Source organism: Panthera leo, chromosome E1 (assembly GCF_018350215.1).
Source record: "Panthera leo isolate Ple1 chromosome E1, P.leo_Ple1_pat1.1, whole genome shotgun sequence".
NCBI classification, from domain to species: Eukaryota; Metazoa; Chordata; class Mammalia; order Carnivora; family Felidae; genus Panthera; species Panthera leo.
The window spans coordinates 10,659,819-10,681,917 of NC_056692.1; the positions used below are offsets into that span (position 1 = coordinate 10,659,819).

The 22,099-nt window shown below is 53.9% G+C and overlaps 1 protein-coding gene across 5 annotated transcripts in view; it reads right to left on the minus strand.

The window, feature by feature from the left end:
* Positions 1-22,099, minus strand: part of EPN2 (epsin 2) — an 86,849-nt gene that overhangs the window by 33,354 nt on the left and 31,396 nt on the right. For all 5 annotated transcript variants that reach the window (XM_042914454.1, XM_042914450.1, XM_042914452.1 and 2 more), the window contains one exon: positions 12,014-12,778. In XM_042914454.1, coding sequence (XP_042770388.1) covers positions 12,014-12,608 — 595 coding nt within the window. In that variant the 5' untranslated portion in view covers positions 12,609-12,778. The remainder of the gene's footprint in view (positions 1-12,013; positions 12,779-22,099) is intronic.

The window sequence follows — 22,099 nt, forward strand, 5'->3', positions numbered from 1 at the left end:
AAAAGCAAGTCTTCTGCACAAAGAAGTTTACCACAGCATTATTTACACTGGTGAGAAGCTGAAAACAACTCTGATCATAACAATCCACTTATGGCACGCCTCGTTTGTGTAAGGCCGTATGTGCACAGCATATATTAGCATACGTAATTTACGCCATAATCCAGGAGAGACTACCCTTATCCCTAGTTTACCAACTAAAAGACTTAGGTTGGCCAGAGTGAAGAAGCCTGCCCAAGGCTTTAAAACTAGCAGCAATCACAGGTCATGATCTCAAGGTTCAGGACTTGGAGTCCCAAATCAGGCTCTGCCTTGGGATTCACTCTCCCTCTCTCTCTCTCTCTGCCCCTCCTGCTTGCTCCCTCTTTCTCAAAATAAATAAAATAAAAAAAGAAAAACAGAAAGAAACTAAGAGTAACTTTGTGGCGACATGGAAAATGCACATAGAAAGTTAGGTGAAAAGATCAGACCGCTTAACTGTATTATTTCTCGTGGGAATGCAGCCTAAGGAGTCAGCTGAAGGGCAACCCTCTGCAGCCACTGCACAGGGATCCCCGAGGCCTGCGCTGACAGCCCCGCCCCCCCCCCCCCCCCCCCCCGCTAGCTCGCCCCATCACACCACACACAGCATTGGAACAGCTAGATGGCCACGAAGCTCTGAAACCGCCTGCCCAGGCCCCTTCCAGGCCCTATACTAGGTGCCCCATAGATGTGTCTGCCTCTCCTACACTGGAAGCCCACGAGGGACAAGGCTTCGGCTGCTATATGGGCCCCTCACCACTCAGCGCCGGCCCTGGCCCACGGGACTTACGAAATGAGCAAGCGAACAAACTTAATGCTTTGAAAACTGTGTTCTGCAAATGTCATGTGGTTATGAATGACGCTTGTATACCGGGCTATTATCTGCAGAACACAAAACGCTAGATTAGTCCTGTTTTCGCGGAGCGGTCTTCAGACCTGCGGTCCAGATATGTCAGCACAGCCGCCTTTGGGGGATGTGGGTCTTGATCTGGCCTGCAATTCCTTTCCCGATTAGGAACCTGTTTGCTTTGCCCACAGGAAGATGGTCATAACAAAACCGCACAACCGGGGGGCTCGAAGCCTCCGTGCTCACGGTCCAGGGAGTGGGACCCTGGCACTGAAAATGGCCGGGCTGTCTGGCGTTAGCCAGAAGAGTTAACGCAGGTCCAGCATCGGGCGGGATGAGCGAGGAAGCTCCACCCACTGGAATGTTGCGTGCAGCTGGTAGAATGTTCACAGGGTGGGAGGAAGGGAGACAGCGCTTCTGTTACAATGTTATGAGACAAAACCCAGAGACACAAACTTGCATTTACCATGTATGCACTCGTGGAACAAAAAATGTTGAGAAAAAAGTCCGAAAGGAAATGTACCAACGTGTAAAGGAAGGCTGTGTCTTTCTGTAATAAGATTAGGGGATATTTGTCTTCTTCGTGTTGCACTTTCTACACGAACACGAATGGACACATGTTACTTTTATAACGAAATGGCCGCAGGTCCTCAGCTCAGGTCCACCCTGCGCTTACCAGTTCGTACTGGAGAAGTGGGCCACCAGGGATCTGGGCTGAAGGGTGCAGGTTATTCCCCACAGCTGGACTAAGCTGTCGGCAGGAGGAGACTAACTCAATCGGCACCATCAATTTCCAGCTGCTGAAAGTTCTGCCTGCCGACTGTAACTTTCTGAAAGGGCACCGCTACTGGGCATCGGCTGGAGAGAGGGGACAACAGAAGGCTTCTGCTGAACAAAAGCTGACCCGGAATGGACCACTGGAGGCGCAGTGCCCGGCCCCGGGCGCACGCTGTGAAGCCTGGGCACAGCCCAGAGGTTCTGACTTCACTGGTCAGACGTGCAGCCCAGGCTTTGGGATGTTTTGGAACATTTAAAAGTTTCTCGGCAGCCGGCCTGAGGGCAAGTGGCTTAGAGGAAAAAAAAAAAAAGGCAGCCAGCAAGACGAGGAACAGCTTTTTATTAATAGACAAAACCCAGCATCTATGAATTACACTGTTGCTAACTAAACTCAACCTTAAAGCACCAAGAAACTGCACAGATATGTAAAGTGTCTCTTTATTTCTGGAAAAGCCTATAAAATATATTTCCAAGAGACTAATGCTTATGCCTGGGGCAGAACACCAAGAGAGATGAGCATAACACAGAAATACCAAGAAAGGATGGATGGACGGGTGGATGGATGGATGGATGGATGGACGGAAGGATGGATAGGAGGAAGGTAGGAAGGAAGGAACAAACGATGGAAGGAAAAGAAAAGAAAGGAAAAGAAAAGAAAAGAGAAAGAAGAGAGGAAGGGAGGAAAGGAAAGAGAGAGAAAGGAAGGGAGGGAGGGAGGGAGGAAGACAGATTAAGGTTTATTTAGCATCTGTTCATTCAGTAAGTGTTTACTGAACACCTTCCCCCGGGTCAGGCACTGTGCACTGAGCACAGACCAGGCTTCTGCTCTCAGAGTGTGTTTTAGTGCAGGGAGACAGAAAGAAAATGAAATAAATGATAACTCAAATAGTAAAAAGTACCGTGAACACAATAAAAGAGAGGAACATGATATACAGGGGTTATAAGTAAATCATACAGTCTCTTTCGCCATACCAAAAAAAAAAAAAAAAAAAATCTATCTTTAGACCTTCCTTCTTATTTTTACTTAAGTTTTAAATGCCCTCTTGAAGTGGACTATTTGAAGCCAGCCACTATGGAACCGGGCAGCCATGACCCAGGCACTGTCACAGCTGTGTAACTGTTGTCGACCTTGACTTAAAGCTCCTTTTCCCTGTTTCATACTCCACTTACTATGAGCTTATAAACAACACTGTTTACCTATACTACAAAGTCTGCTTTAAAGACAAACAGAGGGGTGCCTGGATGGCCCAGTCGGGTAAGCACCTGACTCTTGGTTTTGGCTCAGGTCATGATCTCACAGTTTTGTGGATTTAAGCCCTGCGTCGGGATCTGTGCTGACAGCGTGGAGCCAGCCTGCGATTCTCTCTTCCTCTCTCTGCTCCTGCTGTCTGTCTGTCTGTCTCTCTCTCTCTCCAAATAAATAAATTAAAAAAAAACATTTTTTTAAAAGACAAACGGACAGATACAAATTTTGTATTCAAAATTCAACTTTCTATGGCACAAGACAACACTGGTCCTTAGCTGATAATCCCCAATCAGCAATTCGGATGGCTGTGTTTCAATGTTACACTCTCTGACAATCACAGGAACTCCTTAAAATCTGGGTCCCCGTTATGTAACAGTTGAAATAGGTACCCCTGCTTTTAAAAGCCATAATAGAAGGGGGCACCTGGGTGGCTCAGTTGGTTGGGCGTCCAACTTCGGCTCGGGTCCTGATCTCACGGCTCGTGGGTTTGGGACCCGCATTGGGCTCTGTGCTGACAGCTCAGGGCCTGGAGCCTGCTTCAGATTCTGTGTCTCCCTCTCTCTCTGCCCGTCCCCTGCTCACGCTCTGTCTCTCTCTCAAAAATAAATAAACATGAAAAAAATTTTTTTTAAAAACCATAAAAGAGGGACACCTGGGTGGTTCAGTAGGTTGAGCGTCTGACTTCGGCTCAGGTCATGATCTTGTGGTTCCTGGGTTCGAGCCCCGCGTCGGGCTCTGTGCTGACAGCTCAGAGCCTGGAGCCTGCTTCGGATTCTGTGTTTCCCTCTCTCTCTGCCCCTCCCCAGCTCACGCTGTGTCTCTCCCTGTCTCTCAAAAATAAATAAATGTTAAAAAAAAAAAAAAAACACTTTTTTTTAAACCATAAAAGAAAAAAGCATTACATGGGATGAGCCATACGATCTTATGATTGAAACAAGTGCAGCTGTATGTTCGTTCGTCTACTCGGTGGAACCCCAGCTTTACCACTTATGACACAGTGGGTTCCGCTCAGGCCATCTCGGTGTCCTTACTGAGGAGCACCCGCCCACCTCCTCAGGCAGGTCGAAGCGGCAGATGGACCAGTCACGGGGAAAGCAGACGGGTGGGAAGTTCACCCTGCGGCTGTCTCTCGCAACGGCCCGCTCCGGGGACAGCCTCACCCGGCACATTCAGACCCACTTGGGACCCAGCCCCTGTGGCAAGAAGCAGCATCTCCGGGGTCGTGTGTCGGCAACACGGCCGCCCCCGTGGGTCTGCTGACGTTACTGACCAGCCTCCTCTGAGATTCTACCTCCACCTGAAGGGATTAACTCCAGAGCATGCTGAGGCTGCCAGCCTGGCACCGGCCTCTGCCGTGGGGCTTCCTGCCTGCCTGCCTGCCTGCCTGCCTGCCTAAGATCAGGGGTCCCGTGACTTACAGGGCATATTCGCCCCAGCAAAAGGGAAGTCCCGTGGATCCCATCTCCCACCAGATTCCTAGTCCATCCCTCTTGAAAAACACTCTGCCGCTGAGGGCTGGGACCCCTGAGGGCCGGGAACTTTCTTCACCGGGTGGCTGGCCCCGGCCTCCCCGACACTGGGGAATTACCTGGCTGGCAGCCAGCAATCGCCTCTCGGCCCTTGCACGTCCCCCCCACCCCGTGCCTGGGCAGCACCACTCAGTCCTGCACCTCAGAGCTCCCCTCCCCCTCCCCCCCTCTCAGGGGGCCTGGGCTGACCCAGGCTCCTTCCGAGTCCACACCCCCCGAGGGCTTCTGAGGGGCATGCTGGCTGGGTTTGTAGCTTTTTAAAAACAATAACGTATTATTATTATTATATATTCGCACATCTTCAAGTTTTCAGAAACAGACCTGTGTAGGACTCCTCCCTTCCTCAGATGCCTAACCCTTATTAAAATGTCCTCTTGTGCGCATGCACGTGTTTACCTGCTCCCGCTCGGCTCCCATAGTCTGGCTGGCAGGGCAGGGGCCGCAGGGGCTCTGGTTCACCCCTGAGGCTCCCTGCTGTGGAGAACCAGCTTCCCTGGAGAGTTCTGGGAAGGCCCGTGCCCCTGGGCTCCTCCCAAACATGCATGCTTTCAGATTCTCCCTAATGGGCTTAAGAATGGCTGAGCACCGTGGAGGGAGATAACCACACGGACCCTCCAGTCCCGGGGACACCTCAAGCTCCCCCGGATTCACACCAGGCCAGCGGGGTAGGGCTCAGGACAGGCTCGGGTGATCCGGCCGTGGGGATGCAGTCAGGATCAAGTGCTCCCCGTGAAGGCCTGTGCAGGCTGCTCTTAGGCCCCGTCCCCCCGCTGCACGGTGGCTACCTGGCCTCCCTGGACGTCATCCGGATCCTAGACTCTTATCCAGAAACTAAAGGGAAATCGCCCTCTTTGGTGCTGGCGGCTGAGAAGTTCAAAGCCGATTTTGGATCCGTCTCCAGCACTTATGTGTGACTCGGGCCTTATGTTATTTTCCTTTTGCCCCTATTTAATCCTCTGGTATCGAATGTGTTTTGTAAGCCAACTCCAATCCTTTCTAGACCGAAGCAGAGCAAATAAATGGAATGCTCATAATCTCTGGTAATCACTTGGTGAGTCGCTGTCCACAGGGTCTGGGGGGCGCAGCCCTGCGTGAGGAGCTCCCAGCCCAAAAGAAGGGCCGGCCTGAGGCAAGCCCCGAAGCTCTCCTGGGAGCAGAGCCCAGCCACATCGCAGGGGGGCTGCTCCACCAGATCCAAGCGTCCAAGGGGTCACCAAGACAGTGGACCCATCGGGTCAGCCCGAGACCTGGCCCCATTTGGTGCGTGCGAACACAGAACTGCCCACTCTGGTTCTGATGCATCCGAGGGAATCAGAGGGCAACAAGCATTTCTACTCTGCTTCCTTCCTTCTTCCTTCCTTTGTCTAAGGACCGGAACGCTGGATGGGCCTGGGTGGCTCCGTTGGTTAAGTGTCCCGACTGCTGATTTCAGCTCAGGTCATGATCTCACGGTTCGTGAGCCTGCTTGGGATTCTCTCCCTCTCTTTCTGCCCCTCCCCAGCTTGTGTGCATGCTCTCTCTTTCAAAAGAGATTTACTTTAAAATTAATAACAAAAGAAAAGAAAAGAAAAGAAAAGAAAAGAAAAGAAAAGAAAAGAAAAGAAAAAAAAAGAAAAATGGGAATGCTGGTGGTTGGCCTCGCACCCAGAAACGCAAGGTACCAAACACAGGACGCCCTCATGCCGCAGCAAGGCAAGCGTGGCCCGGGCTCTGGGGGTGTACGGGCTGGGCGTTCCTTCCTTCCCTCACCAGCCTCCATCCACAGGACAGATGAGGGAGGTGGCAGGTCCTGCCCTGAGTTTGGGTGTGCCTGCTGGAGGACAGTGGCAGTCTTACATTCAGGTCTCCACCCGGACTCACGGGACGATTCCCCCCGCACCCCCCCCCCCCGCCACGCCACCTTTCATGTGGTTTCCCACCACCCCAAGAACTTCTGCAGTTTCTCCCCTGCCTGCTGAAGGGTGGAGGGTGGACAGAGCGGGGGCGGGGGGGGGTGAGGGAGGGTAACAACAGGCAGGTGGCTCACCCCTGCTCCGCCCAAGCCAGCTGCCCTGTCTGGGTGCTCTCTGGCAAACCCCAACCTCTCAGCCTGGAAAGGTTCCCCTGGGCCCCACAGCCTCCCCTGCACACGGCAGTCCTGAGCACCGGCTACGTGCCAAAATCACATACACGGCCAACGCGCGCCAGCCCAGGGCCCAGCTTTGGGCGGGGAGGGCAGCGGGGCACCAGGGATGACCACAATTGTGAAGGAAACATGAATGCCAGGTGAGGCCAAAGAGCTGAAGCCATTGGCAGCCCGGAATTCTCCCCCAAGCCCTCGGCTTCTCAGACCTTCCCCACACCTCCACCTGTATGTCTAGTAGACATTTCGCCATGGCCAGAGGATAACCCCACCTCCGCTCGCAGCCACGTGGCTCACAGCTACCCTCACGGCGGCCGGATGATGGCAGCGGCATCCCCCCACCCCCCCTCCCCGGGCTGCTCAGCCGGCAGTCCTCAACTCCTCTCCCCATGCCCCCCCCCCTCCCCTGCCACGTCCAGTCCTCCAGCAAGCCTGCTGGCTCTCCTGTAAGACATCCCCGGGCCTCCACAGCCTGTCACCCCCCACCTGGATAAGGACCGTGGTTTCCCGACAGAGCCAGAGGAGCAAGCGCGGTGAGAGAAAGTGGCTAGAAACCTTTAGGGCACTCTGAGATAGCTACAACATCCACAGGCTGATACAAAAGTATCGGTCTGAGACTGATCCGGAATTGAAAGAACTGCTCCCTGCCAGAGGCAGTTTGAGAAGGGCCCTCCACCTTCGCCAGCCTCGGGGCGGGCCTCACCCGCCACTCCACCACTGGCCTCACTCAGCTCTAGCCCCAGCGGCCCTTCGGGTCTGCAAACAACCCCCTCCCCGCCCCCCAGCACACTCCACCTGGGGGCATTTGCACTGCCTCTTCCGAGCCTTCACGCGAGCACTCCTCATCCTCCTTTGACCCTGGCTCCAACTTCACTTTCTCAATCAGGCTTACCCCGACACCCTCCTTAACACTTGCAGACCACCCTCCCCACTCCTCAGGCTCGGCTGGGCATGCTCATGCTTGTTTCGTTTTTCTCTGCCGTTCTCCAAAGCACTCACCGCGTAATATCCCGTATGGTGTCTTACTGTCTCTCTTCCCCTGAGTAGGGGCGGAGGGCTCTGCTTTGCGCTTGGGCACACGACAGGAACTCGATACTTGCTGAGCGAAGGAGGGAATGTGGGAGCCAGAGGGCAGCTGGGGCAGGCTTCGCAGAGACAACCTGGAGTGCTGCCTCCAGGTGGACATCCGCACACCTAGGCTGACAGAGGGCAGCCAAGGACCCCCAGGGGAGTCGTCTGCCGTGTCAAAGGCTCTGGCCTGGACCCTGGAATCTAGAGGATCTCTCCCAAGACCCAGGGTCAGGGTATCATTTCTCAAGATGGAAGGTGGACAAGAGTGGGGGGGAGGGCGGCTGACCGCAAGGAAACCAGTGAGAAAGCAGACACTGAATTGAGGTCATGGAACTAGAGAGGAAGGACAGAATTTGAGAGGTTTCCAAGGTCAGACCTGCCGACGTATGCGGGAGGCAAAAGGGAGGAAGGAGGCACAGAGAGGATCAGGCGGGTACGGCGCGTGGAAGGACGGTCTCCTCAAACACCGGCATGATGACTGTGGGTCAGAACAGCCACCCAGCAGTGAAAGCCTCCCCGCAGTGCGTGCTCTCCCACGAAGGGGCTTTCTCAGCCGTCTGCCTCCCCTGCCCCACACTGAGTCTGCACCCGTGCCCACAGGGCCTCCTCTGCGGGGTCTGGGGTCCTAAGTGTGCCCCGCCCACACGTCTCCTCCAGGATCACGGCCTGCGTTTCAGGAGACCACTTCCTGAACGGCCGGTGTCCGTCTGACTCCTCCACTGCCGGATTCCAAGCCGGCGTGTTCAAAGCAAACCCACCGACGTGCGTACGTGAAGCACTTACCTTGCACTGAACACCGTTAGGTGCTAAGAACGGACAGAAAGTCGTCGTGGGCGGGGGTCCTGCTCTCCAGCAGCCTAAGGATGGGCAGCGTGTGAGATACAGAGAGGGACGCACACACTAACCAGTTGAAGGACGGAACGTGGCACCGTGTGACACTCGTTTGCCCCAAACTCTTCTGGGACACGAGAAGCCGCCAAAAAGACCTGCTCATTTTGACCCCCAATTTCTACCAGAGCTGCAGGAGAAGAGAAATCCACATGGACCGGGCACCTCGAGCAACCTGCCAGATGTGTGCGTGCAGGGGAGGCACCCGGGCGGAAGGAACCAGAGGGGACAAGACTGGCCTGGTGGCGCAGGGTGTGGTCCGGACCACAGCGGGGGAGGTGGGCAGCAGGGCGGCCTTATTTTAATATGCACACGTCCCAGCAGAGCCAACCTGCCACCAGGAGAGCTGGTCCAAGACTCCAAACACACCTTCCCGGTTACCGAATGAAATCTGGGAAGAACAAAGGCGGACCCCGGAGTCCTGGGGGAACACTGGGAACCTGTAGGAACGGCCGCCAAAGATCTGGTGGAAGAAACGGTGTGCAACCCAAGGGCCTTTGGATGATCCTTCAAAACACACTTTGACCTTTTCATCCTGCAGAGTGCAAAGCCGGTCCTCCTCACAAAATCCTGTACACGCTGTTAGGGGAAGACAGGAGCACAAAGGAAACTATCCCAGAGCTAAATCTAGTGACCACACAAATACCCGAGTCAAACGAGCTGTAATATTGATGAGGCATGAATGAACAGTAACTGTTTCCAGGGCTGAATAAAGGCGGGCCACCTTATCGGGGAGGTCACACAGGGGCTCTCCGTCGGTGCCCCTTCTAGTAAGGACAGGCGAGAATAGCTCTCTTCTCTGTGTGTGGGGGGCGGGCGGCGGGGGCGGGGCGCTGGGGCCGAAGGTTGATCAGACTGAGAACGTTTTCTTGGAGGCGACAGAAAAAATCTGCTTTCGGTTTAACCTGCAATAGTTGCAGCCTCTGACCGGGACACATTGTTAATTAGTCCAAAGAGAAGCCCCGCTTTTAGTTACCCATTGAATTAGGTGTCTTCAAACACTGTGACCTAGAATCGACAGTACAGCTAACTCTCTGTTTACCACGGTAATGGGGATTTCTGGAAGGGCAGCAGTTAATTGAGAAGCAGAAACAATCCCATTTTGTCCCATCAAGGCACGTATCACTGCATCAAGGCTGATGGCTTCCAACGAGCGTCCACCGAGGCCCTCGGGTCTGCCCACCATTGCGAGATCTAAGCCGCACCCTTCTGGCTCAACAAGCCGAAGGGCGTCTGGCCCCCACCACACCTGGGTCTGGCAGACAGCGGGGCCCCGTCCAAATTTTCGGGGTGTGGGGACAGCGGGAAAGCACGGACAGTCACCCCATGCCTCACCCAAATCGCAACAGGACTTCTGGCGAGTGACACGTGGTGGTGCGAGGGGGGCTCTCAGGGAGACAGGAAAAAGGGGGCCCTGGGTCCGCGGGAGGGTGGACCGAGAGGCCGGGGAGGAGACAGGGAGAGAGTTGGCTGTACTGACACACAACAAGCACACCCCCAGCAAGCCGCCCAGCGTTTCCAGGAAGGAGAAAAGCAAACCGCCGTCCCACCTCGGGCTGCGCGGTCACAAGTGAGGCAGGGCTGGGACCAGTCGCCATTTGGGCGGGAGGCCAGCCCCAGGTGCGGCAGGAAGGGGTGGCGCTGGCTCAGCGGCTGCAGCTCCTCGCTCTGACCCAGCGGGGCCCCTGCGCGGTGCTGGGGGCACATCGAGGCCTCGGGCGCTGTCGGGCAGGGACACACACACACACACACAGAGAGAGACACGCCGTTAGAGGGAGTGGGAGGCGCGTCCACTTCCCAGGCAGGAAGCCGAGGCAGCCTGGGACCAGCTCAACCCGCAGCGGGCACTTTTGGGGGGTGGGGCGGCTCCATGAGAGCAACAAACGAGCTCTCCCTTTAAAGGGCAATCGTCACCACTTTGGTGATGAACCTGGCCCAGACGGAGACTTCTGGGGGCGCAGGTCGCTTTCCTTCTCGTGCGGTCTCACGAGGGTCACAACCTATGCTTCGGCAGAGCAGCTCAAACTGAGAGGGAAACAGCCACGACTAGAAACAGGGACAAGAAAAATGCTAACCTCTCCAAGCTCGGTCATAATTTGGAATTCCTAGGGAAGTCAGGAAGTCTGGCTTTGGTACACAAATCTCCCGTTTGACACATTTCTCAAAATGCTGCTGGTGGCAGGGCAACGTCAAACTGACACCTGCAGGGGGGGGCTGTTAGTAGGTGGTCGGCCAGCAGAACCAATGACCACACAAAGACCGACAGGCGTTCGTCAGGCTACAAACAATTTCCTTTAAAAAAAAAAAAAAAAAAAATGGGGTGGCTGGGTGGCTCAGTCGGTTAAGTGTCCAACTTCGGCTCAGGTCATGATCTCACGGTTTGTGGGTTCGAGCCCCGCGTCGGGCTCTGTGCTGACGGCTCGGAGCCTGGAGCCTGCTTCGGATTCTGGGTCTGCCTCGCTCCCTGCCCCTCCCCCACTGGTGATCTGTCTCTGTCTCTGTCTCTCTTTCTCTCTCTCGTTGAAAAATAAACATTAAAAAAAATTTGTAAGAAAAAAAAGGCTGGTGTTATGCTGACACAGTGTTACCGATACCAAAACGAAAGGCTGTGTAGGGGCATGCACTTTTGTTTTTACAGCCATAAGACACAAGTTCTGCGTCCCCACAGGCCACCAGGGCCACCTGTCTTGACACAGCATCGGGGAAAGCAGCAGGGTGCCCGTTCCCGGGGCCACTGTTAGTGAATGCCCAGGACACCAACGTGGCTCACAGAGACCAGCTGCCGTCAGGCCCTGAACTCCACTTCTGTTCCCTGAAATCTCGTCCGAATGTTGGGCAAAGGCCCAGCATAATCCGACATGCAAAATGAGAAAACAGAGCAGCCCCACCCAGCACAGACCCAGCCATGCAAAAGCAAATCACCAAGAGCTCTCGCCCACATGTCCAAAGAGGGGCCTCGCTCACACTGGCACCTGCAGAGGCCTCTGCCTTCTCCCTCCCTCTTTAAGGGAGACAGAGACATGCCATCTCTCTCCCCTGGGACGCTGAGGTAGAATAACACGCTGAGCCGGTCGGGAGACCGGCAGCCCAGTGGTTAGACAAACATTTAATGAGATTAAAGAAACGAGATGATCATCGAGAAAGAACGTTCGTTTCCTCCTACCTACCAAACACAGTCAACTTCCCACCGTGTGTGGGGCAGGCCAGTCGCTTCACTCCGGCCCTTCCCTGTGGGGGAAAGGGGCAGACCGTCTCCCCGAGGGCCGGCCGGCCCTGCCCGGATGTACCGAATCACACCATGGAGCAGCAGAGGGTCTTGAGACCCCGGAGGCAGAGCAGCCAAGGGACCAAGCCCCCGTGTCGCCGTGGCCCGGTGCAGACCACCGGCGGTGCTGCGCAGGCTGCAGGGAGCTGAGAACGAAGGACAGACACAAGCTCTCGCTCAGCCCCAGGGCGCCCACCCCACCTGAGGCCCAGCGCGCTGGCAAGGGGTGGGGGGCGCTTCCACTACTCACAGCCATGGTAGGAGGCGGGCGAGCCCCCGGCCTTGCCGTACTCCTGCTCCGAGTAGCTGGTGGAGAGGTTGGGCTGGCTGGAGCCACGGCCGAAGGTGATCTGGTTGCTCCCCATGCCGGTGGCGACCTGGGCCATGCGCTCTTTGGTTTTGAGAGCCTGGGCCCTCTCGGCCTTCAGCCGCTCCTCGTCCTTGAGCAGGGCCACCAGCTGCTTCGACTTCTCGCGCACGTTGATGCCCTGGTCCTTGCCATCGCGGTCCACGTACTGGAAGTCCTTCAGGGTCTGGATGGCGAAGATGTTCTCGCGGCACTGCTGGGCCACCCGCTCGGAGCCCGTCTTGATGAGGTAGTCCAGCAGCGTCAGCGCCTTGTACACGTGCCGCCAGTTCTTGCCGTGGTCGTTGAGCCGCTTCCACACCATGCTCATGATCTCGGAGAAGGCCACCACGTTGTAGGTCAGGTCCGCGATCTCCGTCATCAGGGAGCTGGACGGGCCCCACGGGTCATTGGAGGTGGCTTCCCGGACCTTTATTTCCGCTTCCGAGTAATTGTTCACGATGTTTTTCATTTGCCGTCTGATAGACGAAGTCGCCATTGTTACTCTTCTTGGCGACACTCGTAGAGCCCTTCAGAGAGAGAGATTCTCCTGTCCTGGGCGAGTTCGTGCCCTGCGAAGGTTCAGTCTCCGCAACAGATCTGGAGTAGGATCCCTGAGAGTCATGTCCTCCGCTGGAGCCTCAGGTCCGAGAAGCCAGAAGCCATGACCTGGAGGAAGAAAGAAACACGCTCACTGTAGCACGCACGCCTCGGAGAGAGTAGGGGGCTCTGGCCTTTTCTGGAAAGGGCAGGTACTGAGGTCTGGTGGGTGGGGGGGGGGGGTTTGCGGTCAGGAGGGTTGGGGGAGGTGTGGACATACTCCAGCCTCCCTAGGAGGAGACAGAGCCACCTTTAAAAAAAACACTGCGACAAGATCAATACTACAAGTTAATAATGAATACAATCTAAACTCAAGTTTAAGCCTTGGGAAGATAGGAAGTAAACACTGTAACAGTTGTTCTATTTTCAAAACATTTCCACTGGCATGGCTCTTCTGTGGGTTGTATTTTCACTGACTGGCGAAAGAAGAGAACAGTCATAACGCTGGGGGAAGCTGGTCCTGACAAATTTTAAATTACCTATGTACGGGAGCAAGAAAAGACTTATTTCAGGTATATGTTACACCCCCCCCCCCCAAATAAAAATGTCTGTCTATGCCTTTTTTTTAAGTAATCTCTATACCCAATGTGGGGCTCAAACTCACAACCCTGAGATCAAGAGTCACACACTGTGCTGAGTCGGTCAGGTGCTGTCTATGCCTTTAAAAATCACTCAACATTTGGCTTTGGTCCAATGTGCTTCTAAATTCCGGGGAATTTTCTGTGAGCACCGCTTTTCTCCTGATTTCTTATAAAGGTTTCCAACTACTCTTCTAAAGCACAGTCAGGACCCTCCAGTGGACTTTCAGAGTCTCCAGCATCTGGCCTGAGCTAATACAACCTGATTCTAGCCGAATCCCCTCATTTCACAGAGGACAGAACTGAGGCCCAAGGTTACACATTAATGGGTCCACCCAGCCCTGTGGCATGGACACACGTATCCCCCCTCTCCAGAGAAGAAACATCTACTGGGCTAGAGTGAGGCCCACATCTCTGACAATGGGCTTTGGTCAGTGAGTGTGGTCTTTTCATCAACAACCACCCAGCTTCCCACACTGTGCCTGACGTGGATATAAATACTGTTGAATAAATCTACAGAACAGATTAAAAACAGTGTCCCTCTCCTCAGGAAGGCCAGTCTGGCAGGGGTTGGAGGTGAGCACAGAGAATCTGAGGATGCAAAGCCAGAACGACCAACTCAGCTGGCTGCTAGGGGCTGCAAAGGCAGGCAGGAGAAGGAATTTCCGTGAGAAAGAACTCCCAGTGTGTCTTCAAAGCTGAGGAGACCTGAGAGGGTGGGAGGAAGCGATAATGTAAATTACTCCTCCTCGGTAAAATGAGGAAACTGGGGTCCAGTAGACTCCAGGGACTGCCAAAGACAGAGCAGCACAGCTGGAGCCTGGACACGAACCAAGTGCCCTCCCTCTGCCCACCCCCCATGACCACCTACGGGGCTCATTTCAGGCTCTTCCGGCTGTGAAGCAGCCCAGGCAGCCTTGGGCCAGGCTCTATCTCCCTGAATGCTCACGAAAAGCCTCCAGGTAAGGTAGGTGAGGAACCCGAGGACCTGAAGTCATGGGGTCAGCTAACCAAGGTCACCTCCACCAAAGCAGCCTGGTGCGGCCAGGACCTGCTCCCTACCCACCTCCTCCTGCAGTGGCCCGTCCTCCCCGTCCTCCCCACCATCCTCCCCACGAGCTGCTGCAGCTGTTGTGCTGCTTCTGCCAGAGAAACAACGGATGGCCCTCACCTTCCTCATCTAAAGCCTCACATGGGCAATGGGCACATCAAAAAAATAAAGAAACAAACAAGAGATGTGGTAGGGGCGAGGGGAAGGGAAGAACGACAGGAAACACAATGATCACTTATCACATGTAACCATACAAATAAGGGACAGCTCATAAAATTTTATCCTGGGGACAGCCGATATATCTGCTATGGCTAACAAGGCCTTCTCTCCAGCCTCAGATATGCCAAGAATTCTGTCCCCATCTGAAGCCACAGAACGGGGCTTCAGCAGAAGGCAGGCATATTCTGCCTCTCCACTGATCTGGCCAGCTCTCATAAATCCTCTAAAGCCTGTCAAAGGACCAGGGATAAAAATTTTCACGGTGACCTGCACATTTGATTTAGTTAGGCTTTTTCATTCACAGCAACATTCACTGCTGCCAGGGATGGGGCAGGCCTCAAAAGCAAAAAGGAACACTTTGATTTTTAATGAGCATCCCTCAGCTTAAAGTACAAACAAACACTCGTCAAAATCAGTAGTAACATTCAGCTGGACTTAATGCCCAGGGGCCCGGCGACGTGCCAGGGACCACCGGGCCCCTCCGTTTGTCACTCCATCTGGTGCGCGGCAGGTACGACCTTCCCACTGTCAGGGAGGCAGGAGGCGTGGGAATCCGCTGCTGAAGAGGTCCTCGGCCACCTTCCTCCTGGTCAGGAAGCAGCTCTGATTAAGCATGAGAGCAAATGGTCTTGGTAAGAAGGCCTCAAATGGTTGGAAACATAACGAGAAACAAAACAAAACAATTTCCTGAGGAAGAAATGACGCCCGGCTCTGCTCCCTTCTTCTAGTCCAGCCACCTTGGACCCAGTGTCCTCCTAGGGAGAGGGCAAGGAGAGGCCAGGAGGCCTGGCCAGGGCACCCACCAAGCCTCCTAGGCCTTTGGTGGCAAAGAAAAGGCTGCACTTCCTCCGATCAAGGGCGGGGAGTGTTCCTGCCCTGCCAGACAGAGGCTGGCAAAGGAGCTGAGAAACCGGGGTTGCAGACCAAGGCAGGGGTTTTCTCTAATAGGCTCAACTTGCAAAGACATCTGTTAGCAGTCTCTTTGAAATATTTAGGCTCTAAGAAGGGCAAAGCTAATAAAACATTTCTTACAGTCAGAGAAATATAGAAAGCCCATATAATTTGAATGGCTGCCTGCCTTTTTTGTAAAGCCGTAGATAAGAGGTGCTTTCAGGATGGGCACGCGGTGAGAATGAGGAGACCTGGGGATACAAAATTCCTTATAGGAGAAAGGACACCAGAGGCGTCTCCGAGAAACCATCTTTAAGGCCAGCTGGGTGGCACGCCTCACCAGAGACTCTGTAGACCGACCCTTCCAATTCCTGCCGTGAGAGAAGCCAGCGACACTCGAGTGGGCTGCAGGACCACAGCCCCGGATCTCCCAGAAGGCCCCAACTGGGGACGGGGACCTGGGGGGCCCTATCGCACTTGTCCACGTGGACCTCAGACCTCACTCTCCCCATTCCAAAACTTCTCCCCCTCAACCTCAGGATTGGACAGTCAACACCTAAACATCTCCTCTCCAGGCAAACATCTGCCAGGCACTCCCTCCCCAAAACCGGCCCTGAACACAGCGCATCTTCAAATATACACCCTGCAGTGTTTCCAGAACCTAAGTTTTGTTTTGTTCTTGCTTTTTTGAACAGTACGCATGGTCCACCTTCCAAACCTTCCCTCTTCATCTGCTAGTTTTCTTCTGTTTCCAGCTTGCTGAGCCTGAACTAACTAGTACAGGATAATCTGTGACCTCGTGGGACTCTTCAGTCAAGCCTAGGAAGCCGTGGTCAGTTCATATACCCCCATTTAGTAAGGAGCTTGAGCTCAGATATGGGGAAGGCAGGAGGTAGGAAGCGATGCGGACTGTCAAAACAAGAAGGAAAAATAAACTTTGTTAAAGGTTTAGACCAAGATGGCAAAAAGGGGGGAGGGCTTATTTCCATAAATTACATACCAACAACTCAAGGGACAAATGCCATCAGAATATCAGTAATTAGATGGGGCACCTGGGTGGCTCAGTCATGACATCATGGCTTAGGTTGAGCCCCGCCTCAGGCTCTGTGCTGACAGCTCAGAGACTGGAGCCTGATTCGGATTCTGTATCCTTGTCTGTCTCTCCCCCACTTGTCCTCTCTCTGTCTCTCTGTCTTTCTCTCTCTCAAATGTAAATAAACATTTAAAAAAATCAGTAATCAGAAAGAGCTTCAGAAATCGAGTTCTGTTATCAGACACGACTTAAACTATTGCATTATAAGTGGTAAAGTTTGTACAACTGTTAGGACTTTCAATATTTTCTGAATGGAGCCAAGTTGAGATTTCTATTCAAAGTAAACAAATTTTTAGGGTGCCTGGGTGTTTCAGTCGGTTGAGCGTCCAACTCTCGATTTGGGTTCAGATCCTGATCTCACGGTTCGTGGGATCGAGCCCCACATTGGGCTCTGTGCAGACAACAGGGAGCCTGCTTGGGATTCTCTCTCTCCCCCTCTCTCTCTGCCCCTCCCCAGCTCGTTCTCTCTCTATCAAAATAAATAAACTTAAAAAAAAAAAAAAAGCAAACAAATTTTTCTGCATCTACAGAACAGCTGACCAGGAGCCAAAGGATGTCCATTTGTTACCCTGGATGAGATCACACGGGGCTCCCACCACACCTCCCCACTCCGGCCCCAGCCCTGACTAGCCTATTTTGAAAATGTATTAATTTGTTTTATTAAGAATCAAGGCTTCTGGTGCCCAAGAGGTAAACCTCACTGAGTTGATCAAATCCAACAAACGGCAAAGAAACTGAACATTTCAGCTGCCCTGGGGAAGTCTCATCGTGGGCAATGCGCATTTCTGTCAGGCCTTCCAAAAGGCCTTTGAGAGTTCTGGAGAACCCCCCCCCCCCCCATCAAAAGCCAACAGTCTATCCAGTATAGAAGGGGACACTCATTTTTCTACAGTTAGGCCCCAGTATCGGAGAAGATTCTTTAAGCCAAAGATCTCTTTCATTTCTGTCCTGGAAATGGAATTTACTGTTTCTGCTTATGCAACATCCACTTCCTCTTGTCTTAGAAAGATCCTGGGTCTTCCAAGGGGGAAGCGGCCAGGAGCAGGTCCAGCCCAGGCTCTGCCGGTCAGAGCGCCACAGGCCCTCAACCACAGTGGCTGCATCACGGCAGGTGGGCCATCCAGACTGGGCCGTCCGGAGACCCTTCTGGGTGGCTCTAAAGTGCTAGGAAACCAGAAGGTGGCTGAGCTGCCGGAAGCCACCACAGGGCCAGGGGTTCCCTAAACCTAAAGGGACAGTGAAGAAAGCAAAGAGCAAAGGGAGGGAGGGCAGCAAGACAACACGGGTGGAGCCTCTGGGTCCACCTGTGCTTGAAGCCATCTCTCCTCCACGCAGGTGCCCGCGTGGTCACTTGTAACCTACAGCAACGTGTGCCGTCACCTGTAACAGCGAGCCCAGCGCGAGGAGCGCCCTGAGAGCAGGAAAGCCGGCAACGGGCCAACACCAGACGCACAGTGAGTGCCCCCCACCCCGACTCCCCCACGGGGCTTCAAGTAGACGTGAGGGGACACCAACCAGACTCTCCCCAGGCACACCTGACCCACGACCTCAGGCGGACTGAGGAGCCGCGTCCCTCCCAGGGAGGCTCGTCACTCCTCAAAACGCAGGCGGCCACCAGTCAAGGTCTCTTCCAGAGTGACGGCAAAGAGAGCCCGACGGTCACACTCGCTGGGGACAAGCTGGGCAAGACAAACCGTGGCGTTCTTGAAAACACAACCAGAATCCAAGAGGCACCGGAGACTGGAATAGCCAAAGAACAAGACTAAATAAACAAACAAACATTCCGAGGCCAGAGCGGTGCCCCTGGAGGCAAGAAGAATTCCATAAAAATGTGCTCCAAGGGCTTGTGCAACTGGGTGGGGAAATTCCTTCCAAACCTAGCGTTCCCAGTCGCTGAAAGAAAGAAGAGGCTCTCTCCGCTCCCCAGAGCAGCCCGGGTGGGTCCGCGGTCAGAGCCCGGAGGTCCCTGGGCCGCTCTTGCGTTGCTGCCTCACGGAGGAGGGCGTGGCTGGCCGGCTCCGAGAAGACACACGCCCTGCCCACCGAGGTCCCCGCCACATCCCTAAGGAGATCTGGCAGTGGCTTCGCAGGGACCAGGGATCATCATCAGGGGGCAAGACCAGCTATGAGGGAATAGCCCCAAGGGTCTCTCCCTGCTCCCCAAAACCTAACAGCTGCAGGTCAACCAACGCCAATTGTGATGACCCAGTCTCGATCGACAGACACGGCTGAGTGAACTGATCCGAAAACCATCATCTCAGATGAGGGCTCAAACTATCTGTGTGTGGCAGCCTCCTGTGACTTCACGTGCACTTTGTTTTTCTCGAGGCAGAGGACGGGGAGAGCTGTGGGAAGGGGGTACGGCCACCGTTCCTGCCGTGGCACACTGGTGTGGCCCTCCGTCGGCCGTCTTCCAGAAGCCCCTGCGGAGACTGGTCAAAAAACTCCAGACACACAATAACTGGGGGCAGCGCCGAGGGGAGGCGACACCCTGACCAAGCTCCCGGGGTGATTTCTGAGTATCCTGGAGTGAGTGCCCTGGTGTCACCTCATGACACTCATAGACACCAAAAGTTTGTGAAACACATTGCAAGCCTTGACTAGTTGGCTTTAATTCTCCTCTGCGTGCAATCCACGAGTGAGGAAACATCTCCACCTTCCTACTGGGGAAAAGGGTACCACGACCATCACAAGGAGGCTCAGTCAGGGGGTGGCTGAGACTACGGCTCACATGACCAAACTGAGCCGGCTTTCCAGAAGACAACGGTCCAGTTAGGACAATATGGACAGTGCCACATTCTTTTCCACAGTAATCATTTCAGCCTAAAGAGAAAGGACTATTATGACCCTGCATCAGCCAAGCTAGCAATAACTCAGAGCCTAATGACTACTGCTCATGCACAGGGGAGAAAGGAAAAGGGGGTGGGGGGGAGAAACACCCTTTACGTTCACCAGAAAAACGGTGAGATTCAGCCAAAAAAGAAGTGTTCTCTTCACTGAGTGGAGAAATCAAATTTTATATCACCATCCAAAAAGGAGGATTATTATAAACATGAAAAAAAATTTTTTTATGTTTATTTATTCTGAGATAGAGAGAGAGAGAGAGACAGAGAACACAGCAGGGGCGGGGCAGAGGAGTGGGAGAGAGAGAATCCCAAGCAGGCTCCACAATGCCAGTGCAGAGCCCGATGCGAGGCTTGAACTCACCAACCGTGAGATCGTGACCTGAGCCAAAACCAAGAGTCAGACACTTACCCGACCGAATCACCCAGGTGCCCCAAAAACAAACATTTTAGACTTGACTTCTAGATGATAAAGCAGGTCAGGTTAAACTGCCCACGCACCTCTCCGCTCTCACTTCTAGGGGAGGAAGAGCCCCACTAGGGTGTCAGCTAACCTACCGCCAGGTGGAAATGAAGGACTCCCGCCCCAATGCTGGGCAGTGCCCCTCCTCCCACCAGGCAGCCAGTCCTCCACCGGAGAACATCCTGGGCGGCCTCTGCCAGGATCTGACAGTCACTGAAGCAAGTCAGATAGCCTTCTATGACTTTACCTGTTCTAAAGTTTTCTGAAGTACTGAAACACCCATGATGAATTCTCTTTTTCTTTGCCAGCGTGCCCCGACCACTTAGTCTCTGAGAAGAGCAGCCTGTGGGTGCAGATTATATGGGTGTTGAAATGCGGTCATTTTTAAAGATCACGTGAGCCAGGGTCAGAGCTGCTCTGGCCATTCTGGCTACACTCTGGCCATCGGACACAGCCACTTAGTTTCACTCCCCGATTTAGGAGACGGGGTATGTTGAGCTGTGGCTCTCTCACCGGGAGGGTCAAGGATCAAAATCTTGACAACTGGACCAAGGCAAGGCATAAATATGCCATTTTAAAAGAAAAAAGAACTCCTTAATGCTCCCCACCTCTCTTCTACTCTTCAAAGTCGTTTTGCAAATGACCAATCATTGACAGCATTCTTAAAAAATCACACCAAGGGGCGCCTGGGCGGCTCAATCGGTTGGGCGTCTGACTTCATGATCTCACGGTTCGTGGGTTCGAGTCCTGTATCAGGCGGTGTGCTGACAGCTCGGAGCCTGGAGCCTGCTTCCGATTCTGTGTCTCCCTCTCTCTGTGTTCCTCCCCTGCTCATGCTTTCTCTCTCTCTCTCTCTCTCAAAAACAAATAAATATTTTTTTAAAAAGAATCATGCCAAAAAGTAAACACTGTGGTGCTGTCAATGCACAGAATCAGGAGACAGGAAACTGAGAATCTTAAGTCCAGAGTTGTGACCCCTCTGAGGCACCAGGCAAGCCAGTGACCAGGATCCTCGCTTCTGAAATGAAGTTGGTTAAGCATCCAACTTCAGCCCAGGTCATGATCTCATGGCTCATGAGTTTGAGCCCTGCGTCAGACTCTGTGCTGACAGCTCAGAGCCTGGAGCCTGCTTCCGATTCTGTGTCTCCCTCTCTGCCCCTCCCCTGCTCTCTCTCTCTCTCTCTCTCTCTCTCTCTCTCTCTCTCTCTGAAAACTAAATAAATATTAAAAAAATTTTTTTAAATGATGGGGTAGACCGGATGCTCTCCCTAAACCCTTCAATTCCCAAGACCCTCTTTCTGACAAATGGCTCAATTCCCTGCCACCTCCGTGGTTGTCACGGGGAGCCCTGACCAGCTCAGCCACAGGTCACTGACTGTGAGGTGAGAACTCTGGCTACGAGCCTAGTGGCAGATGCTTCTGTCGGCCTATGGGGCTCAATGGTGGGCAAAACAGTAGGGCTTCCTTTGAGGGCATGAATAGCCCTGAGAACCCTTCCCTCCTCCCAGGAAGGCAGCTTGTGTGTGACCCCTGGGCCAGAGCGTCTCTATCTCTAACACACTGTAACTGTGCTACTAGAAATACCCACAAATAACTGGCTGCAATGCCACCCAGAGACTGGGAACCACGGCATGGGGGCATCTGATGGCTCCACACACCCATCCCACCCCCATGGGGCAGGCCCAGCTATGGATTAGACTTTGATCAGTACAATTTTCCAGCTTGAGACATCTGAAAAAAATGCAGAGCTGCATGGGAAAATTTAGAATTCCCATGATTTTGTGCTTAATTTAGCCCTGGCTGGCCGCTGTGATGGCACTAAGTCCCGGGCTGTCGCCGTCTCCCGAGGAGCCAGCGAGAGAGCGGGAGCGGCGTGAGGGTGAACTATGGGCCCCCTGGGCCAGGACCCCACAGACCTGGTTCCGGGCACAGCAGAGAGCTAACGCTTTTCTCAAACGGAGCTCGAGATGCTTGCCAAGAGGAACCCTGCAGGAAAGGAACACGTATTTCCACACTTGTAAGAGCAAACCCAAAGCCAGGAGGAGAACAACTGGTTTGCTCACCTCTCTCTGCCCTTAAAGCAGGAGTTCCAGGAGTCGGGACTCCCCTCGCAGAGGCTGTGAAGGAACGAGGCCAATTTCCGTGGGCGGCTGGGGAGTGACTTCCGCGGACTGTCAGGGAGTGATGGCTGATGTCCGCTGACCCTCAAGGCTGGGCCTGGGTCCCCATCCCCCACCCCAGGCAGCGGGCCG